Below are 26,427 nucleotides of genomic sequence, written 5' to 3'. Positions count from 1 at the left end.
TGTGGGAGCTCCATTCCTGGAGGCTTTAGAGAAGAGACTGGACTGCCAGTTGTCAGAAATGGTGTATGTCTCCAGCTTGGGGGGTTGGACTAGATGACCTACAAGTTCCCTTCCAACTCTGTTAATCTGACTCTATTTATGATGATCAAAGGCCTGGAGACTAAAAGATATAAAGAATGGTTACAGGAATTGAGCATGGCTAGTCTAGGGAAGAGAAGGACTAGGGGAGACACAATAGGTGTCTTCCAATATTTGAGGGATTGCCACAGAGAGAAAGGGGTCAAGCTATTCTCCAAAGCACCTGAAGGCCAGACAAGGAACAATGGATGGAAACTGAACAAGGAGAGATTCAAGCTAGAAATAAGGAAAAAAAATTCTGAAGTTGTAGGAGCTTCATTCCGAAAGACTTTTCAAGAAGAGACTGGACTGCTATGTGTCAAAAATCTTCTGCTTATGCAGGGGGTTGGACTAGATGACCCACAAAGTCCCTTTCCAGTTCTGTTAAATCTGTTAAATTTTAGGCCTCCAGCCCCCTAAACATCTTTGCTGCTGTTTCCTGCACGCTTTCCAGAGTCTCAACATGTTTTAGTTTTAGTGGGGGAGTATCTATCTTGCTTCTAACCAATGCCATAAATTTGTACTCGAATGCTCTCGGTTTTTCCCCAGCTCCGTCATCCCTTGATAAAAGTCTGCCTGAGAATATGATTTCAAGAGGCGTTTAAAGGAAATGGAGTGAAAAGCGCTGCACTAAATCAGGCTTTCAGCCATGGGAGGCAGGCAGGCAGGCAGATAGTCGTCCCAGAACCGACCGGCGGTCCGGGAAGTGACTGTCTGGTGGCGCCTGACCTCCTTTAACCGCAGCCGGTGGGGCATCGATCCCAAACGGGGATCTGAAGCTGCCTTTTCAATTACCGTCAGGAGGTGTCACAAATCATTAGCCAAGTGCAAATTTCTCCCAAGAAGATCGGGGTCATCAATCAAGCCTCTTTTGAAGTCCCATAGTTTGCTCACTCTTGGCTTCCAGGCACTCCTGAGATATCTACGGGCCTGCTGATTTTTTTTTTGTTATGTATAGCCTGTGAAAACTTTGAAAAAAAACCCTCCTCCCCCAAGCTGCCCCTCCCTCCTCCCTTTTCTTTCTTAAAAAGACACCCTTTCAGTTCCTTTGCAAGCACATTGTTCTCTGCAAAATGTTTCCTACTCCAAGCAGCCCCTCCCTTTTCTTTCTTCAAAAAAGGGGGAAAAAAGAAACCCCTTCATCCCAGCAGCAGCTGCTTGGGTTCGTAAGGTGAAAATAGTTTGGAAGAAGAGGCAAAAAAATCTTAAACACCGGGTTCCTATCTTGAAAAGTTCGTTAGAAGAGGCGTTCATAAGATGAGGTACCACTGTATCGGCAGCCTGGTTCAGAGGAAGCCCTGGGGATGGGGGTTTTTTTAGATCTAGTTTCTGACCATGCAATGCAAACTTGCTTGACCTCCTGACTCATGGAATCTCCCAGCAATGGCTCCCGGGGAAGCATGTAGGCAATGCACAAAATGGCTTGGCCAGACTTTGCTGCGTGTCCTGTCTCTCTCTCTCCGTTTCTAGGCTCCCCACCCAATTTATTCAGAAACCTGAATCACTCCCACAAAGTGCCAGAAATGAAACAGAACCGTACACGATTTTGAGTTTCCAGCTAAAAAGCAGCTTTTGGGGACTGCACAAAGACGGAGATCGCCCCCAAGGAATTGCCCCAGCAGATCGATTTTGGTTGAAAAAGCTGCTCGCTCGGAGATCTCCCCGGGAGTCCCAAGTGATCTCCCTGTCAGGCCGAAGCTATTTTAGTCGGGGGGGTTTGGCCCGCCACACTTTATGCTATTTCGAAATGTATTCTTAGCAGTGGAAATATGGGAGGGGTCATTGCATGAGGGATGTCTGCATGTAGCCATAATGAATTCCTTCTAGATCCGTGATGGCGAATCTATGGCACGTGTGCCACAGGTTGCACGTGGAGCTGTATCAGGCAGATGAAGATTGGTCGACGTGATGAACTTGGGGGATCTGGGGACAAGAGATTGGACTTTCAACCGGGTGGAGAAATCCTGAAAAGACTTCAGATTCGGGTTTCTCCCAGATGTGCCTACATCGCTCTGCTAATAAATTGGAGCATTGAGGAATAATAATAATAATAATAATAATAATAATAATAATAATAATAATAACAACAACAACAACAATAACAACAACAACCAACAATTATTATTGTTGATGTTGTTGTTGTTGTTGTTATTAGTAGTAGCAGCAGTAGTAGTAGTAGTAGTAGTAGTAGTATGCCGCTCCTCTCCGAAGACTGACTCAGACTCTGATTTAGTTTACAATGCTATTTGGAAGCCTAGAACAATGACTTATAATCTTTTTCCGGTCGGTTGCCAAAAGTGGGGGGAGTGCGGAGGGGTACTGCACATTAATGCCTACACCCATAATTCAATGCTCCTCCCCCTGCACATGAGCACGCAATCCCCCACACTTCCACCGTGTCTAGCACGGTGCGCATTTTTCAGCCTCCCCAGCTGCCAGAGGTTTTCCTGGATGCTCAGGACAGTGAAAACGCCCTCCCCACGCACCGCCAGAGGCCTCTGCAGGCTGGAAACGCCCTCCTAGAGCCTCCACACGAGCATCTTACTGATCTCAAAATGGGCCACTGGAGACCCCTGGGAGGGCAGGTGGGGGCGTGGCCTGCTAGAAACCAGCTGACCAAGGTGCCCATGCACCTTGCAGCTGATCTACAGCAACGGCGCCCATGCTGGCAGATATGACTCTGTGTGCCACCGGTCGCACGTGTGCCATAGGTTTACCGTCACAGCCCTAGAAGATCACTACCTCCCAAAGATCTCTTCAGGAACCCCAAGCGATCTACTGCTTCCCGAGAGATCTACCCAGGAGTCAAAACCAGTCCCGCAGCTGAAAACCGGATCACAGATCTGCAGAGAAGAATCACCTCAGCCCTTGCAGGCAATTTACAGGGCTGTAAAGATTAAACATTCAGAGAGCCGGGGTGGCGCAGCAGGTAGAGTGCTGTACTGCAGGCCACTAAAGCTGACTGTAGATCTGTAGGTCAGCGGTTCAAATCTCATCATCGGCTCAAGGTTGACTCAGCCTTCCATCCTTCTGAGGTGGGTAAAATGGGGACCCGCATTGTGGGGGCTCTGTTAAAAAGTGCTATTGCTAACATGCTGTAAACCACCCTGAATCTAAGGAGAAGGGCAGCATTAAAAAATCAAATAAATAAAAATTCAGGGATGCCAAAGCACTTGGGTTAATTTTTCTTTCTTTCTTTCTTTTAGAGTTAGCTTTTCATGGGAGGTGTACATAGCCCTAGACTTACAACTGTTCACTTAGCGACCATTCAAAGTTACAACGGCAGCGGGAAAAGTGACTTGTGACTGTTTTCTACACTTACAGCGTCCCCATGTTTTGATCACGGGATCAAAATTCAGACGCTGGGCCACCGTCTTGCATTTAGGATGGCTGCCATCTGTGTGTGTGTGAGAGAGAGAGAGAGAGAAAGAGAGAGAGAGAGAGAGAGAGGCGATCCCCTTTTGCGGCTTTCTGACAAGCAAAGTCAACAAGGGTTCCAGATTCCCTCAATACCCACGCAACGTAACTTCACAACTGCTGGGAATTCGCCTGTAACAACCTAGTGGTGAGAGAGGTCACTCAACAGCAGTCTCGCTTAGCAACATAAATGATGGGGTTCCATTGTGGTTGTAAGTCAAGGACTCCCTGCATTTAACCCCCCCCCTTTTCTTTCCTTCTTTCCCCCATGCCCCGCTTGTCTTTTCACTTACTTGGTTTTGTCCGCCGGGTCCTGCTCGTCCATCTCATCCGCGCTACACGTAGCACTAGAATCGCTATCCAAGGCAGCGCTTACAGTTTTGCTGGCTTTGGGGCACTCTTTCTTCTCCGACTTGGGGGCCTCCTCTACCTCTGCCCCCACCACGTTACCGGCCTCACTTTTCTGGTCATCAGTCTTGTTGTCTTCCGGGACCTTCCCCCCTTCCTCCATTTTTATCTCCGCCACATCCGGTTCTGGGTCCTTCGGGTCTCCTTCGGCTTCTTCTGTTTTTATGGGTTCCTCCTGGGGCTTTTCGCTACCAGCCGGACCTGGGTCGGTCTCTTCCGGCATCTGACCGGTGGAGTCTACAGCATTGGCTTCCGGGGACATGGTGGCTTTCTCTGTGTTGGCCGCCGTTTCTTCTTCGGCCTTGGGATTCGGTTTGGGCTCGTTTTCGGGAGGCTTTTTGGTGTCGAGTCTCGGCGAAGGCAGGCTGTCTGTGTCGGAGCTGTTATTAACGGCAACTGGAATTTAAAAAAAAAAAAAAAGACACACTGTTCATTTCGATGGCCAGGTTCCATTTGCAATGCACAAACGCTCAGGGTCCCAAAGGAGCCCTAAAAAAAAAAAAAAGAAATGTTTTTTGGTAGCGAGCTGGTGAGTTGCAATGCATTATTTAACTCTTCTGAAGAGGTGTAGGCTACGGCGGTGGAGATTTTGAAGAGAAGCATCTTATGATTTTTGCAAGCAGTAGAGGGGGTTGATTCCCCCACTCCGGTGCCAGAAAGTCACAGGGGGAGAGCCCAGAACAAAACATGCTTTAGATTCACTTTCAACTACCATGATTTCACCCTTCTATCCTTCCACCTCTCACAATACTAGACAACACAGTATCAACAGTAGAGACCTTCAAATTCCTAGGTTCTATCATATCTCAAGACCTAAAATGGTCACCTAACATCAAAAACATCATCAAAAAAGCACAACAAAGAATGTTCTTTCTGCGCCAACTCAGGAAGCTCAAACTGCCAAAGGAGCTGCTGATCCAGATCTACAGAGGAATCATTGATTCTGTCATCTGCACCTCTATCACTGTCTGGTTTGGTTCTGCAACCCAACAAGACCGACACAGACTTCAGAGGATAATCAGAATTGCAAAAAAAAACCCAATGGCTGCCAACCTGCCTTCCATTGAGGACCTGTAGACTGCACGAGTCAAAAAGAAGGCGGTGAAAATATTTACTGACCCCTCGCATCCTGGACAAATTGATTCAACTCCTCCCCTCAAAACGTTGCTACAGAGCACTGTAAACCAAGACAACTAGACACAAGAACAGTTTTTCCCGAATGCCATCACTCTGCTAAACAAATAATTCCCTCAACACTGACAGACTTTTTACTAAGTGTGCACTTTTATTTCTATTATATTTTTCTCATCATTCCTATCATCCTTTTCCTCCCACTTAGGACAGTATGACTGTGACTTGTTGCTTGTATCCTAAGATTTTTATTAATATTTGTTGTTCCTTCATTGCTTATTTGACCCCTATGACAATCATTAAGTGTTGTCCCTCATGATTCTTGACAAATCTATATATTCTTTTATGTCCACTGAGAGCATAGGCACCAAAGACAAATTCCTTGTGTGTCCAATCACACTTGGCCAATAAAGAATTCTATTCTGTTCTGTTCTATTCTCTACGAAAGACCTTCTTCCTTTCTTCAGTTTGTTATGTTTACATGACAGGTACTCCTTAAATTATTAGCACAATTAAGCCCAATAATTCTGTGGCTAATTGAGACTTAAGTGAGTTTGGACCCATTTCAACGACCTATCTTGCCACGGTTGTTAAGTGAATGACAGCAGTTGCTAAATTAGAAATAATATTGTTAAGTGAAGCTTCCCCATTGATTTTGCTTGTCAGTAGATTGCAAAAGATGATTAGGGGGCTGGAGGCTAAAACATACAATGAATGGTTGCAGGAACTGGGCAGGGCTAGTCTTGTGAAGAGAAGGACCAGAGGAGAGAGGATAGCTGTCCTCCAATATTTGAGGGGCTGCCACAGAATTTTTATCTGCAAATATATTTTTTGGGTGTTTGAAGGATAGCATCATCTGCAAGGGGTGGGGGGTTGTGTGTCTTAATTTGGATTATTCTTCTTGATCTGAGAACTACTTTAATTTGTATGCCGCCCCGAGTCTGCGGAGAGGGGCGACATACAAATCTAATAAATTATTATTATTATTATTATTATTATTATTATTATTATTGTTATTGTTATTGTTGTTATATTATTATTATTATTATTATTAATTATTAACACCCTGCAGAACCAAATACAGAGAGAGAGAGAGAGAGGGAGGGAGGGAGGGAGGGAGGGAGGGGGAGAGAGAGAGAGAGAGAGAGAGAGAGAGAGAGAGAGAGAGAGAGAGCATTATAACAGAGGCCTTCAAACTTGGCAACTTTAAGACTTGTGTACTTCTATGGGAGTTGAAGTCCACAAGTCTTAAAGTTGCTGTGTGGGGGATTCCTGCCCTGAAAGTTACACTAAAGCTGGGTAGGTTAATCAAAATCCACCCTCAGGTGTGAAGTCACAATGTGTGTGTGTGTGTGTGTGCTCGCTCTTCCCTTTCCAGGACCTCAAAGGGTTGGGTATTCGCACACAAATTACACAAACATGCAGCCTACACCTTTCCACGATAATTAAAAAACATGCCCCTGTTGGAAAAGAAAGGGAGGTGGGAGCTTCCGATCTTTTCCTACATTAACTGGATCTCCTGGAGTGGATTTTTAAAGGCTGTTGCTATTAATCTCCTACCAACCTTGACCTGCATTTCACATCGCTTAGATTGCAGCTGTTAAAAACAACCACATAAAAAACCTAATTGGAAGGCTGCAAGGATTTCTTTGCAGATGGGAGTCTGTTGTTGTTGTTATTATTATTTTTATTATTATTATGTCAATACAACTCAGCAAACGAGATCACTATGCTGGATTTCGTATTTCATCACCAGTCGGTGGTATTATTATTATTATTATTATTATTACTACTATTATTATTATTACTATTATTATTATTATTATTATTACTATTATTATTTTGTTCACAAACAAACAGTAATACACAGCAAATGCCCACGTCCATAATTCAACGCCCAGGGAGGTGAAATCAGCTTCCCCCGCCCTCTGGAGGTCAGAAATGGCCTGTTTCCCAACTTCTGGTGGGCCCAGCAGGCTCGCGTTTCGCCCTCCCGAGGCTTCAAAGGCTTCCCTGGAGACAGGGGAGGGTAGAAACGCCCTCCCCATTCCCCTGGAGGCTCCCTGGAAGCCAAAAACGCCCCCCCAAAGCCTCTGTGAGAGCCAAAAGTCAGCTGGTCGACACACATGTGCATATTGGAGCTGAGCTCAGGCAAGAGCTCATGCGCCAGCAGATATGGCTCCATGTGCCGCCTGCGGCACCCGTGCCATAAGTTTGCCATCACTGCCCTAGACTTTGGGGAAGGGAGAAGATTGTTGATGAGCAATTTCCACCAGCTCAATTTAAGAAAACAGCAAACTTGGAAATTCTTTGCAATCGATGCTCTGAATTCGATAAATAGGTACAGAAGGATAGAGCCACCTCATCTTCATCACCATTAAAAATAAACGGGGGAAAAACACCTGATTACATCATGAGAACTTCTGAGGTGCGTTGCACAACCCTGGGCGCACATGTGAAAGGAACCTTCCTCCAGGTAAGTGAGCCGTCCCCAAATTTAATTAAAACTGCCTTGCTCGTTTGGGGCACAGAATGTGTCTCGGCTTGGAATTGGTGCAACCTGGAATTCCTGGCACTGCGGAGGATCATCTATCTTTCTATATCCTTTTTTTTTTCCCTTTTGGCTCCATCCAAAAGTTTTTTAAATGCTGGCGCAGCCCAGGGAACAGAGTTCCATGCTCCACCCCAGCTCTGGGATCAGATCCAAGGAAGGCACCGCAAGGATGCAGGGAATGTGAGTGCAAGCTTCAAAAGGGAGGCTTGCCACCCTCATCAACACAAACAGAGGCGGGACGGAGGAGCAGCCAGGCCCCTGGGCTCGGGTGGGGCGGTAAGGGTGGCGGGCGGGGGGGGGGAAGGGGGGAGAAGGAAATGAAGTCATTGTTTCCTGAAGTTTATTGGGAAATGTTCTTGTGCTGAAGGATGCTCCAGAAGAATGGGGCATGGGACAATCTTTTGGAAGGTGGTTCAAAATAAACCAAGGGAGGAAGGGGGGAAGGGAAAGAGGGAGAGCAAGAGGGAGAGGGAGGAAGAGAAGGAGGGGGAGAGGAAGGGAAAGAGGGAGAGGGAGGGAGAGAGAGAAAGGGACCAGGAGAGAGAGGGAGGGAGAGAGACAGAGGGAGAGAAAGGAAGGGAAAGAGAGAGACAGGGAGATAGAGGGAGAAAGAGGAAGGGAGAGAAGGAGAGGGAGGGAGAGAGAGAAAGGGACCAGGAGACGGAGGGAGAGAGAGAGGGAGGGAGAGAAGGGAGAGAGACAGAGGTAGAGAAAGGAAGGGAAAGAGAGAGGCAGGGAGAGAGAGGGAGAAAGAGGAAGGGAGAGAGGATGGGAGGAAGAGGGAGGGAGAGGAAGGGAGGGAGGGATTGGAAAGGAGAGAGAGGTAGGAAGGGAGGGAGAGGGAGATAGAGGAAGGGGGAGAGAGGGAGGGAGAAGGAGAGAGAGGGAGAGAGAGGGAGGGAGAGGGAGGGAGAGGGAGAGACAGGGAGGGAGGGGAAAGAAAGAAGCGGGAGAGGGAGGGCGGGGGAGAGAAAGGACGGAAGGGGGAGAGGGAGGGAGGGGGAAAGAAAAAAGAGAGAAAGAAGGAAAGAAGAAAGAAAGAAAGAAAGAAAGAAAGAAAGAAAGAAAGAAAGAAAGAAAGAAAGAAAGAAAGCTCTTAAAGGGAAAGGGAAGACTCTCCTGAAAATTAGATTTTGGAAAAGACAGAAAGAAGGGAATGCTTAAATTGGATCGGTATTTCTCCAACATGGTGCTTCGAAGTATGTGGACCTCAAGTTTCAGAATTCTGGGAATTGGAATCCATTCATGCTGAAGGGAATTGAAGATCACTCATTCTGGCTGAGGATTTCTAGGAATAGAAATCATCCATGTTGAAAGATCTAGGGAATTCTGGGAGTTGAAGTACACCCATGATGACTGGGGAATTCTGGGAGGTGATGTCCACCCATGTTGAAGGGATGGAAAGTGATGACTGGGAAAATCTGGGAGTTGAAATCCATGTATCTTACAGCGGCCAGGTTTGAGAAACTCGGCTTCGGTCAACTCAACAGGGACTGGTATCCACCCAGATTAGAAGCTCTCTGCCCATTCCCTAAGTCCTCCAACCAAATTCCAAGCCTTGCTGATGTCTCTCTCCTTGCCAAGCGCCTCTGAAAGGCAGTTTCCGCCTTTCCCTTTGCAAAACAAAATGGAGCAAGCCAACATTTTGCTAGAGGGAAAGAGAGAGGGAGAGAATGAGAGAGAAAGAATGAGAGAGAGAATGAGAGAAAGAATGAGACAATGAGAGAGAGAGAGAGAATGAGAGAGAGAATGAGAGAGAGAATGAGAGAAAGAATGAGAGACAATGAGAGAAACAATGAGAGAGAGAGAGAGAATGAGAGAGAGAGGGAGGGAGGGAGAGAGAGAGGATGAGAGAGAAAGAATGAGAGAGAGAGAGAGAGAATGAGAGAAAGAATGAGACAATGAGAGAGAGAGAGAATGAGAGAGAATGAGAGAGAGAATGAGAGAAAGAATGAGAGACAATGAGAGAGAGAAACAATGAGAGAGAGAGAGAGAGAGAATGAGAGAGAGAGAGAGGGAGGGAGAGAGAGAGAGAGGATGAGGAGAGAAGTGCTATTCTCCCCATTTCGGTTGGGAAAGCTTGCAGGATCTTGGCTTCCTTCCAATTATATTAAATTTTATTATTGTACTGGGGGTTTTTCTTTTGCCCTTTGCAATCTGGAGAGAATCTGGGAGGGGCTGAGTGGGTCGCTGGGAAAAGCCTTGGCTGTTTTGCATCCGTTGCAAGAAACTGAACTGACGCCAAGGAAAAAAAGGCCTGGTTTAGAGAATCCAGGAAGCACGAGGCAAGCCGTGCGGTTTGCAAAGTGTGGGTCCCTTGGAAGACACACACACACACAACGCACACCTTTAGATGTGTGATGGGGCAGGGGGCTAAGTGCCCTCCAACTTAGAGGTCCAGGTGTCTGGCCTCCAATGACATTCAACTAGATTACAGATTAACAGTGTTGGAAGGGACCTTGTAGGTCATCTAGTCCACCACCACCCCAAAAGCAGACCCTATCCCATTTCTTGCAAATGACAGTCCAGCCTCTTCTTGAAAGCTTCCAGTGATGAAGCTCCCACAACTTCTGAAGGCAACTTCTCTTCCTTTGATTGTTCTCACTGTCATAAAGCTCCTGCTCATTTCCAGGTTGAATCTCTCCTTGGTCAGCTTCCATCCATTATTCCTTGTCTGGCCTTCTGTTGCCTTGGAAAACAGCCTGACCCCCCTCCTCTCTGTGGCAGCCCCTCAAATATTGGAGGACTACTACCGTTCCTTAAAAGCTTCTCCAAGGATAAACATCCTAAATGTATGGTGGAAAATGGAGTCTTAATGTTTCTAACCCAAGTTTCAGGTTTCTAGACCTCACTTCTTCTCTAGTTTCTCTCCAGGATGTTCACTCAAGCTTTCAACCTAAGATGAGCATTCAATAACAATAACAATAGCAACAGAGTTGGAAGGGACCTTGCAGGTCTTCTAGGTCACCCCCTGCTTAGGCAGGAAACCCTACACTACTTCAGACAAATGGCTATCCAATCTTTTCGTAAATGTTTCCAGTGTGGGGGAATTCACAACTTCTGGAGGCAAGCTGTTCCATTGATTAATTGTTCTAACTGTCAGGAAATTTCTCTTTAGTTCTAAGTTGCTTCCCTCCTTGTTTAGTTTCCATCTCGTTGCTTCCTGTTCTACCCTCAGGTGCTTTGGAGAATAGCTTGACTCCCTCTTCTTTGGGGCACCTCCTGAGATCCTGGAAGACTGCTATCATGTCTCTTCTGGTCCTTCACTTCACTAGGCTAGCCATGCCCAATTCCTGCAACTGTTCATTGTATATTTTCACCTCCAGAGGTCTTCAAATTGTCTTAGTAGAGGCAGGTATCTCCAAACTTGGCAGGTTTAAGACTTATGGATTTCAACTCCCAGAATTCTCCAGCCAACTTAGCTTGGTTGGAGAAATCTGGAAGTTGAAGTCCACAAGTCTTAAACCTGCCAAGTTTGGAGATACCTGCCTCTACTAAGACAGTGGTAGGCAGAGTTGGCTCTTCTCTGACATGTGGATTTCAACTACCAGAATTCCTGAGCTAGCATGATTGGCTCAGGAATTCTGGGAATTGAAGTCCACAAGTCAGAGAAGAGCTAACTTTGCCTACCCCTGCTCCAGGCCTCTGATCATATTAGATTGATTCAGAGTTGGAAGGGAACTTGTAGATCATCTAGTCCAACCTCCTGCCCAAGCAGGAGACCCTATACACATGATGGCGAACCTATGGCACGCGTGCTACAGGTGGCACTGAGAGCCATATCTGCTGGCACGCAAGCCATTGCCCTAGCTCAGCTCCAGCACGCATGTGGGTGCCCTCTAGCTGGGAGGGTGTTTTCGTCCTCCAGTGGGGCGGGGGAGGATATTTTTGCTCTTCCAAGCTCCAAGAAAGCCTCTGGAGGGCAAAAAATTGGCCTATTGGGCCTACCGGAAATTATTATTATTTATTTATTAGATTTGTATGCCACCCTTCTCCGAAGACTTGGAGCAGCTCACAACATGCAATATACAGAGTACAAATCCAATAGTATTTAAAACCCTTATAATAAAAAAACACAATCATATAACCCACATAAACCATACATAAATCATAATAGCTGAGGGGTATATTAATTTCCCCATGCCTGGCGACATAGGCGGGTTTTCAGGAGCTTACGAAAAGCGAGGAGGGTGGGGGGAGTCCTGATCTCCGGGGGGGAGTTGATTCCAGAGGGCCAGGGCCACCACAGAAAAGGCTCTTCCCCTGGGCCCCGCCAGACGGCATTGCTTAGTCGACAGGACCCGGAGAAGGTGAACTCTGTGGGACCTAATCGGTCGCTGGGATTTGTGCAGCAGAAATGGGGGAGCGTGGGCAAGTAAAGAGCATTGAATGTTTATTTACAACATAAATGTAAATTCTTCCTTCTTCTTTTAAAAATTTCTATATAGATTTTCATAAACGTTTATATTTACTATTTTAAAATTGATAATTTCACATATTTTATAGATGATGTTAAATAACAAACTGACTTTTTTTCTTTTCTTTTTCTTTTTTATTACAATTATTACTCCACTAAATGTTATATGTCATGTTTGTTATGTTTGTTTTTGAAAATTAATAAAAAAAAATTTTTTAAAGAGCATTGAATATAGGTGTAGGCACACGCCCATGTACAATAGTGTGTACATGCACTATTTCAGCACCCAAGGCAAAAAAGTTTCGCCATCCCTGCCCTACACCATTTCTGACAGATGTCAGTCCGATTTCTTCTTGAAAGCCTCCAGTGATGAAGCTCCCACAACTTCCAAAGGCAACTTCTGTTCCATCGGTTGATCGTTCTCACTGCCAGAAAATTCCTCCTTATTTCCAAGTTGAATCTCTCCTTGTTCAGTTTCCACCCATTATTCCTTGTCTTTCAGGTGCTTTGGGAAATAGCTTGAGTCCCCCTCCTCTCTGTGGCAGCCCCTCCCCTGGTCCTTCTCTTTGTTAGACTTTGTTAGCCGTCCCGAGTCTTATTATTATTATTATTATTATTATTATTATTATTATTATTATTATTATTACTACTACTACTACTACTACTACTACTACTACTACTACTACTACTACTACTATTATTATTAGACTGGCCATGCCCCGTTCCTGTAAGCCAGTGTTTCCCAACCTTGGCAAATTGAAGGTATTTGGACTTCAATTCCCAGAATTCCCCAGCCAGCGAATGCTGGGAATTCTGGGAATTCTGGGAGTTGAAGTCCAGATATCTTCAAGTTGCCAAGGTTGGGAAACACTGCTGTAAGCAAACCAACTCTGGCTTCTTCAAACTTACAAAGCACATCACACGTGTGTGCCGAGTGTCCTCGGAACCAGCTGTCGCATCCCCCTCTATGAGATCTCCCCTCCCTCCTCCCAGCATCTCTGACTCATGCCTCCGTCTCTGACACAGAATATTTACCTGAAAATTGCTTCGTAATGAGTTCCTTTCACCACTGCCTGGAGAAGGTTTCCAACTGTTTCTAGGTCCTTCTCTTTGGAGCTTTGGGGCACAGGGGTTGGGGGTGTGGGGAGCTGTTAATTTATTCCTTCACTACCCCCTCCTCTCCCAAATTAAATGGGGAGATTGCAATACAGGTAGTTTTTGACTTGTGGCCGCAGCCGGACCCCAAAATTTCTGCCGCTCACTTGAGACAGTGAACTTAAATTTTGCTCCATTTTTTTACCTTTCCTGCCACCGTTGCTGTGTGAATCCCTGCAGTTGTTTAAAAAAAGTTAGCAACTGCGGTCATTAAGTGAATCAGCCTTCCCTGTTGACTTCGCTGGTCAGAAGGGGGTCACAGGACCATTGCAACCGTCGTAGAAACACTTCTGCCGCACGAATCCCAGCGACAAGTGAGGTCCCACAGAGTTGGTCTCCTTAGGGTCCCGTCGCCCAAACAATATTGGCTGGCGGGACCTAGGGGAAGAGCCTTCTCTGTGGGGGCCCTGGCCCTCTGGAATCAGCTTCCCCCAGAGATTCATATTGCCCCCCACCCTCCTTGCCTTCCGAAAAAGTTTAAAAACTCATCTTTGCCGCCAGGCCTGGGGTTCCTTAGACCAGTGTTTCCCAACCTTGACAACTAGAAGATATCTGGACTTCAACTCCCAGAATTCCCCAGCCAGCATTCTGTGGCTGGGGAATTCTGGGAGTTGAAATCCAGATATCTTCCAGTTGCCAAGGTTGGGAAACACTGCCTTAGACCTTCCCCTTGACATATTTTAATGGGGTTTTTTTGCTTTTAATTTTGTTATTTGATATGTTTTTTAAACTACCTTTATTTTTTACAGAAATTTAAGGAAATTGGTTGTAACCTTCTAGAAATGGCAGACCTTTTTCAGTGCTCGAATGGCAAGCGCTAGTGTAACAGAAAGTGCCTGAATGTTTGGCGTTTCAAGAGGTAATGTCTCAAAAGTAATGACTGCTTTTGAAAGAGAAGTTCCCAAGGAAGAAGAGGGAAGATTCTCTGGCATTTTTGTAACCCACCTCTGATGTCAATCAACCAAACAACAATCTTGTCTAGAATCAAGACTTGATCCCACGTGGACACAGATCAGTGGCTACTAAAGATTAAATCCAGAAGTCCTGCTAAGTAATAATCAGGAAGTTTTTAATCTCTGGCTCCTTCTCCAGAAAAATTTGGTAAGTGTTTATCAGCCTCTTGTGAGGTTACAATGCTGTGCTGGGGCCTGGAACATGACTTGGGTGGGCTTCCAAGCCTGCAGGTCATCCCTCAGTGGCAAACAATTGTGGAAACAGAAATATTAAGGACCACAGCGATGTTTTCTTGATCATAGTGACCTTAAGATGGATGGACTTCAACTCCCAGAATTCCCTAGGCAAGCCATGATGGCTGAGGAATTCTGGGAGTTGAAGTCCACAAGTCTTAAAGTTGTTCTCTCTCTCTCTCTCTCTCTCTCACACACACACACACACACAAACACACACACACGGCACCTGGAGTTCCTTTGTTTTTGCTTGAAGACGTTTTGCTTCTTATCCAAGGAGCTTCTTCCATTCTGGCTGACTTTTGACTTCAGCTAGAATGGAAGAAGCTTCTCAGATGAGAAGCAAAATGTCTTCAAGCATAAAAAAGTTTGACTGACCTTTTTTTAAAACGAAAAAAAAAAGCACCTCTGGGACAACCATGACTCGGGATGACCAAGCATCTCCACAGACGTTTAAAGTGGCCACGTTTGGAGGCGCCCTAGTCTAAGCGAAAGTGGAGCAGGAGGTTCCACTATATCCTGGAGAGGCCTCTTACCTTCTGCCTCGACCTCCTCGGCCATCTCCTCCTCATTGCCGCTGGTGCCTGACCCGTCCTGGCCCATCTCTTCATCCTCAGCAGCCGGGGGAAAGGCTCTTTCCTCATTCTGGATCACCTGCCCCTTTTTCTTCTTCCTCCGAGAGTTCCTTTCTTTCTCCTGAGCAAGCCAAGCAGAACAGGGGAGTTACGAGTCTTGGTGGGACCCCATCGTTTTGTCACTGGCAGCATCAGCAAACACTATGTCTGTGTGTCTGTCTCCAAGTCTTCACAGAGGGGCAGCATACAAATTATTATCATCATCATCATCATCATCATCATTATCCATCCATCCATCCATCCATCCATCCATCCATCCATCCATCCATCCATCCATCCATCTATCTATCTATCTATCTATCTATCTATCTATCTATCTCCTGAATCTATCTGTCTGTCTATCTATTTCATTTTTCGAATTTATAGGCTGCCCTGCTCCCCTAGCATTCTCAGGGCGGTTTACAACAATTTTAAAAAATTACAAAATTGAAATACCCCAATATATAGAAAAAAAAACAAGTAAAAAATTAAAACCCAGTATAAACGTCCTACAGTTATCCCTCATTCATACTACCAGCCGGAGTGGAGAACTATTGCTTCAACGGCCACAGGCCTGCTGGCATAAGTGTGTTTTCAACACCTTTCAGAAGGCGAGGAGGGTGGGGGCGGTACGAATCTCTGGGGGGAGTTGATTCCCCAGGACTGGAGCCACCACAGAGAAGTCCCTTCCCGTGGTTCCGCTGGCTGGCATTACTTGGCTGATGGAGAAGGCTGACTCTGCGCGGCCTAATCGGTCACTGGACAGAAGACGGTCACGTAAATAATTTTGTTAAACACACACACAAACACACACACACAAATACTAGGGAGTTGAAACAGACATCCTTGAAAACAGCAAGGGCTTTTAAACCCTAACTTTAAGAAGTAGTATAGCTATAGTAGAAAGAAATATTAATTAGAAAATACACCATATTCTGTAGGTATGTTATATACCAGTGATGGGGAACCTTCTTTTTTTTTTTTGCTCGGGCGCCAAAAGGGCATGCACGGCACAATAGCGCACGCGTACCCACACCCATAATGCAATGCCCTCCCTGTTCTGCCGGCGTGTTTCAACCGCCCGTAATTACAGGGTAATTAGTCCAGGAAGACACACACCACACAATAAAAGAAAAACCCAAAAGGTTTTAAAAACAGAAAAACAGAAACAGCTCCCTTTCTAAAATGTCAAAGGGATTTTCTGGTACACACAAGGCACAGGTTAAATGCAGTCCAATTGCTCACCCAATAACTAGGAAATTGAGTCCAATTCTAAAGTCCAGAGAATCCACACACAATCTTGAACATCACAAAACCCACGATCTTGACGAAACAATGAATCAGATAAACTGCCACAAGGCTAAACCAGCACACTGTTCTTTTTATCTGTAGCACTAATTACAGCAGCCCCACCCAACCACAGGTGGCCTCATTTTCTCTTGTAATAATCCTTCAGTTGTTGTTTCCTATGCATCACTCTATGCATGCGTAGATGTGTCATTAATTCTTGTTCAGAATCCAGGGTTGACACAGATGATTGATCTTCTCCTGGGCTGTCTGCCACACTCCCCTCTTCCCTGTCACTCATGCTTCCTTGGTCAGAGGAGGCTTCGTCGGCAGATTCCATCGGGAGCAAAACAGGCCTGTGGCATGTGGATGTTTTCCCCACATCCACCTACACATTCCTTGGGGCAGAAGGTGGGCCAGAGCTAACCACAACACCTCCCCTTCCCACGTTCATGTGCACACAACCCCCCCTTCCCATGCTGCCCCCTTGAACATGCACACAGACCTCATTGAAACTTTCAGAATTCCAGTAGACCGGTTGGGCCATTTTCCTCCTTCCACAGGCTTCAGGAAGGCCTCCAGAGCCTGTGGATGGCGAAAAACAATCCAACAGGCTTACCAGAAATTTAGAACTCCCAGTAGCCCCGTTGGGTCCGTTTTTTGCCATCCACAGGCTCCTGAGGCTTTCCTGAAGCCTGGGGAACGCGAAAACGACCTCCTCCTGCACTCCAGAAGGCCAAAAATCAGCTGTCCACTGAGCATATACGTGCTGGAACTGACACAGGGCAACACTTTGTATGCCCTCAGATATGGCTCTAGTCTGCCACCTGTGACACACGTGCCCTAGGTTCATCACCACGGATACATACAATAATGAAAAGAGAGAGGGAAATGGAGTGGAGTGGAAGAGAAGAGGAGAAGTAATGGTAGAGAGGAGAAAGGAGAGAGGGAAGTGGAAGGGAGGAGAAGAGTCGAAACAGAAGGAGCGGGAAGCAGAGAAGAGAGGTCTCCAGACAGTGTTGTCTCTTCAGCTTAGAAACAGAGATGAGCACCACCCCCTAGAGTCAGGAACAACTAGCACATATACAGGGAGTGGACAGAAAAATGGAAACACCTGACTTTTTGGCATCATAATGTTTGAATATGTTCAAATCAATCAAGACTTGACATATTTTAATGGGTTTTTTTTGCTTTTAATTTTGTTATTTGATATGTTTTTTAAACTACCTTTATTTTTTACAGAAATTTAAGGAAATTGGTTGTAACCTTCTAGAAATGGCAGACCTTTTTCAGTGCTCGAATGGCAAGCGCTAGTGTAACAGAAAGTGCCTGAATGTTTGGCGTTTCAAGAGGTAATGTCTCAAAAGTAATGACTGCTTTTGAAAGAGAAGGGAAAACGTCCTCAGCCAAGCCCAGGTCTGGTCAAAAGTCGTAGTTGTCTGAGAGAGACCGTCGGACTCTAAAGCGAATTGGTAGAGGGGATCGCAAGATCGCAGCTCCTAAAATCACTGCAGAGCTCAATAGACACATACAGAACCCAGTTTCCACAAAAACTGTTCAAAGGAAACTTCACAAATCTGGATTCCACGGAAGAGCTGCAAGGTTTTCCATTTTTTTTGTCCACCCCCTGTATGTAGAAGGGGAACCTTTACTTTTATCTAACTAAAAGAAACCGTTAAGTTAGAAACTAAACCGATGATGAGAACCATTAATTATATAATGAAAACTTTCCAGTATGGATAAGCTAATCTTATTATTACTATGTGTTTATTATGAATTATATGTATATTATGATTACTATTATTCTTTGTTATTCAAAACTAATTGTATTGAGAAAACATGTTGTTCAGATTAAAATATATATGTATCCTCTCCCCCCCCCCCTTTTTTTTTTTTTGCTTTTTTTAACCTGGTTTTTCTCTTGGAATAAACTTGAATAAAAGGAAGACAAAAAACAAAACCCAGATTTCATAAGTGCAGGAGAGCCCTGGCGGAGCTTGAACGCCTGCCAAAGACACCATTTGGCTAAGTGCACATTATCAGGAGTCGCTGGGGCACTTGATGATGTGAACACAAAACAACGGCAACACTCCCCATTACTATGGCGAAGCGGTGCTGGCGTTTCCGCCTCTTCCTCGCGTCGTCCTGGGTGACTCACGCAACCCCAACAGAGCAAGAAAAATTAACCCAGAGTGGACAACTGGGGAACGGGCTTTGGATGGCGCACTGCCCTCCCACTGGTCGTGGTTCCCTCCCAAAGGCGTTAAAGCAAAAGAGGGATTTTTTAAAAAAAAACAACAACAATACACTTGAAATTAAAAATTCCCGGGGCTCCAGATGTGACCCGCATGTCAAAGATGAAAGAGAAGGCAGGGTAGGAAATGTTTCACCAGGTTAATCATCGTCATCTTCGGCAGAACATCTGGAGACCAGGGAAAGGTTTGCCACATCTGGAGGACCACAGTTTCCAAAGGAATAGAAAATAGAATAGGAATAGGAGTAGAGTAGAGTAGGAATGGAATGGAATGGAATAGAATAGAACAGAATAGAATAGGCACACAAGGAATTCATCAAGGGCTAGAAAGGAGATTTTAAACTTAGAATAACAATGATAAACGTCTCTTCCAGATTTTGCTTACTACTACTACTACTACTACTACTACTAATTATTATTATTATTATTATTATTATTATTATTATTATTATTATTATTACAACAACAACAACAATCACAACAACAACAGAGTTGGAAGGGACCTTGGAGGTCTTCTAGTCCACCCCCTGCTTAGGCAGGAAACCCTACACTACTTCAGACAGATGGTTCTCCAACATCTGCTTAAAAACTTCCAGTGTTGGAGCATCTGGAGGCAAGCTGTTCCACTGATTAATTGTTCTAGCTGTCAGGAAATTTCTCCTTAGTTCTAAGTTACTTTTCTCCTTGTTTAGTTTCCACCTATTGCTTGGAAACCCTACACTACTTCAGACAGATGGTTCTCCAACATCGTCTTAAACACTTCCAGTGTTGGAACATTCTTAACTTCTGGAAGCAACTCGTTCCACTGATTAATTGTTCTTGAAATCCTCGACTTATGACACAAGAACCATTTGCACCACTCAGGTGACCCTGAGGATAGAGATTAACCTCCAAGTGGTCTCAATGACCCTCTAAAAGGATGCAAATCACCAGCTGTCTGCAAGGAGTATCAATCCTCTCATTCCTCACCATCCACATCAGAGCTGAAGAAGCTTCTGGGATGAGAAGCGAAATGTCTTCAAAAGAACAATAACAAGAAAGTCCAGTTGCCCCCTGAAAAAGCACCTTTGGGATTCCCAAGCAACCTTTCCGATTCGTTTCGAGGTGTAGAACGGAAGTTGGGATCTCAAAACAAGTCGGAAAGGTTGCTTGGGAATCCCAAAGGTGATTTTTCAGGAGGCAACTGGACTTTCTGAGACCCCCAACTTCCGTTCTGCGCATCCTTGGCCCAGCCCTCTCCCCGGTTGTGTGCACGCAGAGTTGAAAATGTTTAGGAAAATGGGATGTTAGATTAACTGCAAGCTTTCTGTTCCCCTCTCCTCTCTTTCTCTCTCTATTCAGATTTATGACATCTGTTGTTGCCGGCAAACAATAGCGTGGGTTGTTATTGTTTTTTTCCTTCCTTTTCAAGAAAAAAGGAAAGAAGAATGGCAACGCAAACCAGCTGAGCGTTCATTATTCTTTTGCCAAACAGGGAGAGAAAAAAAGGAAAGAGAAATTCCAAAAAGCTCTCTGCTCTAAAGAGAATGGTCAAGTCAGGAGAATAACATCAATGGGGAAGATGCACAGAACAGAGACAAGACCATCAAACAGCTAGTCCTCAACATAATGCTGGCTCACTGCAGTTGTAAATCACAAAAGTCGTAAAACAAGCCGGTCCTATGACACGAGGACAGGTTCAAAAGCACCCCAATCTAGCTCTCCTTGAAGTCTGTTGACTCTTGAACACAAGAACAAGGGGGCACAATCTGAAGTTAGATCAGAAGCAACGGGAGAAAACATTATTTGACTGAAAGAGTAGTAGATGTTTGGAACAAACTTCCAGCAGACATGGTTGGTAAATCCACAGTAACTGAATTTAAACATGCCTGGGATAAACATATATCCATCCTAAGATAAAATACAGAAAATAGTATAAGGGAAACTAGATGGACCAGGAGGCCTTTTTCTGCCATCAATCTTCTATGTTTCTAATTTGGTCACCTTGCATGCTAGTAGCTCACATTCCTAGTCTGGTGAATGGCTGGTCTAGTGAAGAGAAGGACCAGGGGAGACACGAGAGCATCTTCCAATATTTGAGTGGCTGCCACAGAGGGGGAGGGCAGCTATTTCCCAAGGCAACCAAAGGCCAGACAAAGAACAATAGATGGAAACCGATCAAGGAGAGATTCAACTTGGAAATAAGGAGAAATTTTATGACCGTGAGAACAATCAATCAATGGAACAGAAGTTGCCTTCAGAGGTTGTGGCAGCTTCATCACTGGCGGCTTTCAAGAAGAGACCGGACTGCCATCTGTCAGAAGTGGTACAGGGTCACCTGCTTTGGGGGGGGGGGGGTGTTGGACTAGATGACCTACGAGGTCCCTTCCAACTCTGTTAATCTGAATCTATCTACGATGATCAAATGCCTGGAGACTAAAACCCAAGATGAACGCTTGCAGGAACTGGGCATGGCTAGTCCAGTTAAGAGAAGGACCAGGGGAGACATGATAGCAAGGTTCCAATATTTGAGGGGCTGCCACAAAGAGGAGGGGGTCAGGCTGTTTTCCAAAGCACCTGAAGGCCAGACAAGGAACAATGGATGGAAACTGAACAAGGAGAGATCCAGCCTGGAAATAAGGAGACATTTTTTGGCAGTGTGGGGACAATTAATCAATGGAACAAAAGTTGCCTTCAGAAGTTGTGGAAGCTTCCTCACTGGAGGCTTTTAAGAAGAGGCTGGATAACCATTTGTCTGAAGTGGTGCAGGGTTTCCTGCCTAAGCAGGGGGTTGGACTAGAAGACTTGCACAAAAAACCACACTCGCTGTATGTACGACTCAACTCTACGTATGCAAAGAGAGAATTGGAGTTGCTCAAAGGCCATCCTAAAACTATACTGAGTTAATAACGCAAGCGAAACACGGTGACGAAAGGATAAAAAGGAGAGGGGGAGAGAAGAGAGGAAAGGAGAGAGAGCGGGAAAGAAGAGGAAGAAAGGGAAAGGAAAAGAAGAGGAGGAGAGAGGGTTGGAAGGGAGGTAGAAGGGAGGAATGGGGGTGTCAAGCCGGTGCAGAGGTTGGTGATAAATCAATAGCTTGCCACACTTATCTGTAGAAGGCCTAATGTTGATGAGAAAGGTAACAAATTGGGCTTTCTTTTCCTTTGCAAGAGGCCTGTTGTAAATCAACTGTGTTGGATGCTCCAGGTTATCAGTTGTGTTGCTTGGTGATGATAACGGCATCTCTGGCCTTCACAGGATTGAAGGTGTTTTGCATGGCAGATGGCAGCCTCCAAATTTTGGTTGCAAGCGTTCGACTTCTGTAAGATCGAAGTGTGTATTTTGTTTTGGACAAATCCAGGAGTTGTTAATGCGGTGTAAAGGTTTGCCGTTGTGTATGAAACTGTGACCCATAGGTTGGAGGATGCCTGGCAATCTCTGTTGTGCAGTTGGGACAACAACAGGGAGGAAGAAGGGGCTGTCTGGGTGTCTGAACAGGGTCCTTGGTGCTCTCTGAGCTGAGCTATTTTCCCACAGACATTTCATTCCCACACTAAGTAATGTCATCAGTGTTAGTTGGGAGTAAGAGTTGCTTTCTTTTTGTACACTAGTTGTCAAGCCAGGTGATAAATTTTCGGCTTGCCACACGATCTATAGAAGGCCTGATGTTTATGGGAACTTGGGAGGGGGTGATTTTCATGAGGGAACAGATGTAGCCACAAAGCATTCTTTTGAATGGTTCAAGGCCATCTTATGCTCATCTACCTGGGTGGAAGCGGAAGGAGGACTGGCCACATTGAGTGGGCAACGTGACAAGTTTGTGGGTGGGGGACAAGGGATCTGAACTTTCAACTGTGTGGGAAACTTAGATTCGGGTTTCCCAGTGAAGGTGCCAGGGTGTCTCCGGCAATAAATTGGGACTTTGAGGATTATTTTGACTTAGGACTCTGATTTAGTTTGGATATTACCTGCAACCTTGAAAGGGGGAAGAGAAAGGGAAGGAGATAAGGAGAAGGAGAGGAGGAAAGAAGAAAGTGGAAAAGGAGAGAAGAAGGAAGAGAAGACGGGGAAAGAGTTGTTGTGGAATATGTGGAACGGTAAAAAAGCAACGCCGATCATATATTTTATGTATCCACTTTAAGAAAGATAAGGTAAATGTTTATTAATGGTTAAGAGATTGTATATTTGTGTATTTGTATGAGATACACCAAAATAAAAAACTTTAAACTCCACACCACTAATATGGTGTAATTTGGGGGGGGAGGAAGGGTGAGTTTGGGGTTTTTAATTTTCTGCAAAGACGATTCAAAACACCAAACCAGATGGAAAGCGGGGGGGAAAGAAAAATGAAAGAGAAAATAAAGCACACAAATAGTGGAAAACAGAGAGAGAGTATGGGCATTTTAAAAAATCTTAACTCAGTAAGTTATATGGCTTAATGATGGTTGGTTTAGCGACGGTCTATCCTACGAAACCACCTTCCTCCTATCTCTTCCAGCTTGACCCCTTTGGCCTCTTTCAAAATACAAAGATTTGCAGCCATATGATGATTTGAAGTTACAATGGCACTGAAAAAGGTGGCTGCACTTGTGACCTCCGAACATCTCCACAATCAACCGAATTTCAGGCACTTGGCAACCAATATATATTTATGACGGTTTCAATGTCCCCGAGACACGTGGTAGCCATTTGCAAATTTCCCAGCTGGCTTCCAACAGACCAAATGAATGAGGGGAAGCTGGATTTGTTTAACGACTTCATGATTCACTTAACAACTTCAAAAAAAAAAAAAAAGCAAAATAAGGCGTAACTCATTTCCTTGCTTAGCCACCGAAATTCTGCTCCCGATTTTGGTTGCAAATAATAACAACAATAACAACAACATCAGAGTTGGAAGGGACCTTGGAGGTCTTCTAGTCCAACTCCCTGCTTAGACAGGAAAATCTACACTACTAATTCAGACAGTTGGGCATCCAACATCTGCTTAAAAACTTCCAGTGTTGGAGCATCTATAATCTCTGGAGGCAAGCTGTTCCAATGATTAATTGTTCTAGCTGTCAGGAAATTTCTCCTTAGTTCTAAGTTACTTCTCTCCTTGTTTAGTTTCCACCCCTTACTTCTTGTTCTACCCTCGGGTGTTTTGGAGAATAGGTTGACTCCTCCTTCTTTGTGGCAACCCCTGAGATATTGGAAGACTGCTATCTTTTCATTAAATTAGCCATGCCCAGTTCCTGCAACAGTCCCCTAATCCTCTTTGTTGCTCTTCTCTGCACTCTTTCTAGAGTCTCAACATCCTTTTTGCATCGTGGCCACCAAAACTGAATGCAGGATTCCAAGTGTGACATTACCAAGGCCTTATAAAGTGATATTAGCACTTCACGTGATCTTGATTCTATTCCTCTGTTAATGCAAGCTTCTTTCCCCCAAGATTATTTGTTCTTTTTTTCAGGTGTTGTGTTTAACTTTTAAGCTTTTCCAAGTCTTCCTTTTCTCTTCTTCTTCTTAAAAGAAGAAACACAGTGCTACCTCTACCTAAGAACGCCTCTACTTAAGAATTTTTCTAGATAAGAACCAGGTGTTCAAGATTTTTTGCCTCTTCTTAAGAACCATTTTCTACTTAAGAACCTGAGCCTGGAAAAATTTCCCAGGAAATTTGAGAGCAGCACAAAGGCCTGGCCATTTTCCTGCCATTCCCCTTTTAATCCCGGCCATCGTGGGCTTTTCTGGGCTGCCGGAGGAGCCTTTAGGTGGTGCTTATGGAGGCTTTGGCAGTCCAGAGTGAACGAAGCATTTTCCTTTCCCTGTGCTCTTGGAAAGGGAATAAACCTCTGCCAGCGTCCAGAGAAAAGAAACACTCCCCTCGCTCTCGACAGCGACTTTCCTCCTCCTCTTCTTCCTCCTCCTCCCACCCAAATTCCGAGCTTTTATTTCTTTCCTAATAGGTTTGCACGCATTATTTGCTTTTACATTGATTCCTATGGCAAAAATTGCTTCTACTTACAAACTTTTCTACTTGAGAACCTGGTCACAGAACAAATTAAGTTCTTTAGTAGAGGTACCACTGTATCTAATATTTTAGAGACAATTTTAATCCTAAAACATCCGAGGCCTTCAACCCCTCCCGCCTTGGGAGCCTTGAACACAATTTTAATTCAAACTAGGGTTTTTTTAAAAAACAACAACAGTGGTTTTATCTGCGTTGTTTTAGATTTGATTTACATGCCTTCCCTTGTGCTTTTATTGAATGTACTCAGCTGCAGCCCTTCGCTGGAAGGCGAGAGATTAATCTTTGGAAAAATAATTATGACAAAGGGGGGGGATTTGGCCGTAGAAAAGTCGCAAAGCAGATGGAACCAATGTGGTACCCGAAGGGCTGGGTGCTTTGAAATACCCATATCGATAGGGCCAAGGGCATTTAAAATACAGTGGTACCTCTACCTAAGAACACCTCTACTTACAAACTTTTCTAGATAAGAATAGTGTGTTCAAGATTTTTTTTGCCTCTTCTCAAGAATTATTTCCCACTTACAAACCCGAGCTTCCAAAACTGTAACTGAAAAAAGCAGGGAGAAGCCTCTGCGGGGCCTGTCTAGGAATCTCCTGGGAGGAAACAGGGCCGGAAAAGGTGGGGAGAAGCCTCCGTGGGGCCTCTCTAGGAATCTCCCTGGAGGAAACAGGGGCGGAAAAGGCGGGAAGAAGCCTCCATGGGACCTGTCTAGGAATCTCCTGGGAGGAAACAGGGCCGGAAAAGGCAGGGAGAAGCCTCCATGGAGCCTCTCTAGGAATCTCCTGGGAGGAAACAGGGCCTCCACCCTCCCTGTGGTTTCTCCAATCGCACACATTATTTGCTTTTACATTGATTCCTATGGGGAAAATTGCTTCTTCTTACAAACTTTTCTACTTAAGAACCTGGTCACAGAACGAATTAAGTTAGTAAGTAGAGGTACCACTGTAAGCACATCTCTCATCACAAGCTCATTTTTGCATCTCAGCAAACTGAGGCTAAGAACAAAAGCTTTCTGAACAACAACCCAATATCACTGCTGCTTTTACTACAAAAAAAAGAAAGAACTCCACTGGTTAATGTTTACTGGCAGGGAGAAATATCTCAGAAACTCACCTGCTGCATATAGCAACAACCCTTAAGACTCCTTTCCAGTGGTTTCCAGCCCTTTCTAAGTGGTTTGCAGAGTCAACCTCTTGCCCCCAACAACCTGGGTGCTCATTTTTATCAACGTTGGAAGGACAGAAGGCTGAGTCAACCTTGAGTCGGTGGAACTGTTGGCAGTGGGCAGAATGCCTGAAATGCTTCATTGTAATGTACACAGGAGGGAGGGAGGAAGAAGAGATGGGAAGGAAGGAAGGGATGAAAAAGAAAGAGGGGACGGAGTGAGGAGAAAGAGAGAGAGAGAGAGAGAGAGAGAGAAATAATTGAAAAGAAAGATGGAAAGAAGGAAGGAAGGAAAGAGAAAGAAAGAAAGAAAGAAAGAAAGAAAGAAAAAGGGAGGAAAGGAAGAAAACGAGGGAGGGAAGGAAGGAAGGAAAGGGAGAAAGGAAACGAAGGAAGGAAAGATGGAAAGAAGGGAGGGAGGGAGGGGGGAAAGCAGGAAGGAAGGAAGGAAGGAAGGAAAACAACAATAGGTGAGCAACAGCTTGAGTCAACCTTCAGCCGGTGAGATTCAATCTGCCAAATTGCAGGCAGGAGCCGGCAGTCAGCAGAAGTAGCCTGCACTACTGCACTCTAACTACTATGCCACTGGGGCTCTGTATACAGGGAGTTCTTGACTTGACAACCGTAACTGGGAGTAGAATTTCCATGCTGGAAAAAAAAGTGGGTTGGTAAGTGAGCCAGGCTCGGTTTTATGAATTTTTTAGTGACTGTTAAGCGAATCGCTGCAGTTCTTAAA

At 45.0% G+C, this 26,427-nt stretch overlaps 1 protein-coding gene across 30 annotated transcripts in view; it reads right to left on the bottom strand.

Moving 5' to 3' along the window:
* Nucleotides 1-26,427, bottom strand: part of NCOR2 (nuclear receptor corepressor 2) — a 309,568-nt gene that overhangs the window by 98,677 nt on the left and 184,464 nt on the right. For all 30 annotated transcript variants that reach the window (XM_070762126.1, XM_070762127.1, XM_070762128.1 and 27 more), the window contains 2 exons: nucleotides 14,923-15,082; nucleotides 3,828-4,338 (listed from right to left, as the gene is read on the bottom strand). In XM_070762126.1, coding sequence (XP_070618227.1) covers nucleotides 3,828-4,338; nucleotides 14,923-15,082 — 671 coding nt within the window. The remainder of the gene's footprint in view (nucleotides 1-3,827; nucleotides 4,339-14,922; nucleotides 15,083-26,427) is intronic.

The sequence above is a fragment of the Erythrolamprus reginae genome, chromosome 10 (genome assembly GCF_031021105.1).
Source record: "Erythrolamprus reginae isolate rEryReg1 chromosome 10, rEryReg1.hap1, whole genome shotgun sequence".
Lineage (NCBI taxonomy): Eukaryota > Metazoa > Chordata > Lepidosauria > Squamata > Dipsadidae > Erythrolamprus > Erythrolamprus reginae.
The sequence above is the reverse complement of the archived record's forward strand: the minus strand, read 5'-3'. Positions and strand labels throughout refer to the sequence as shown.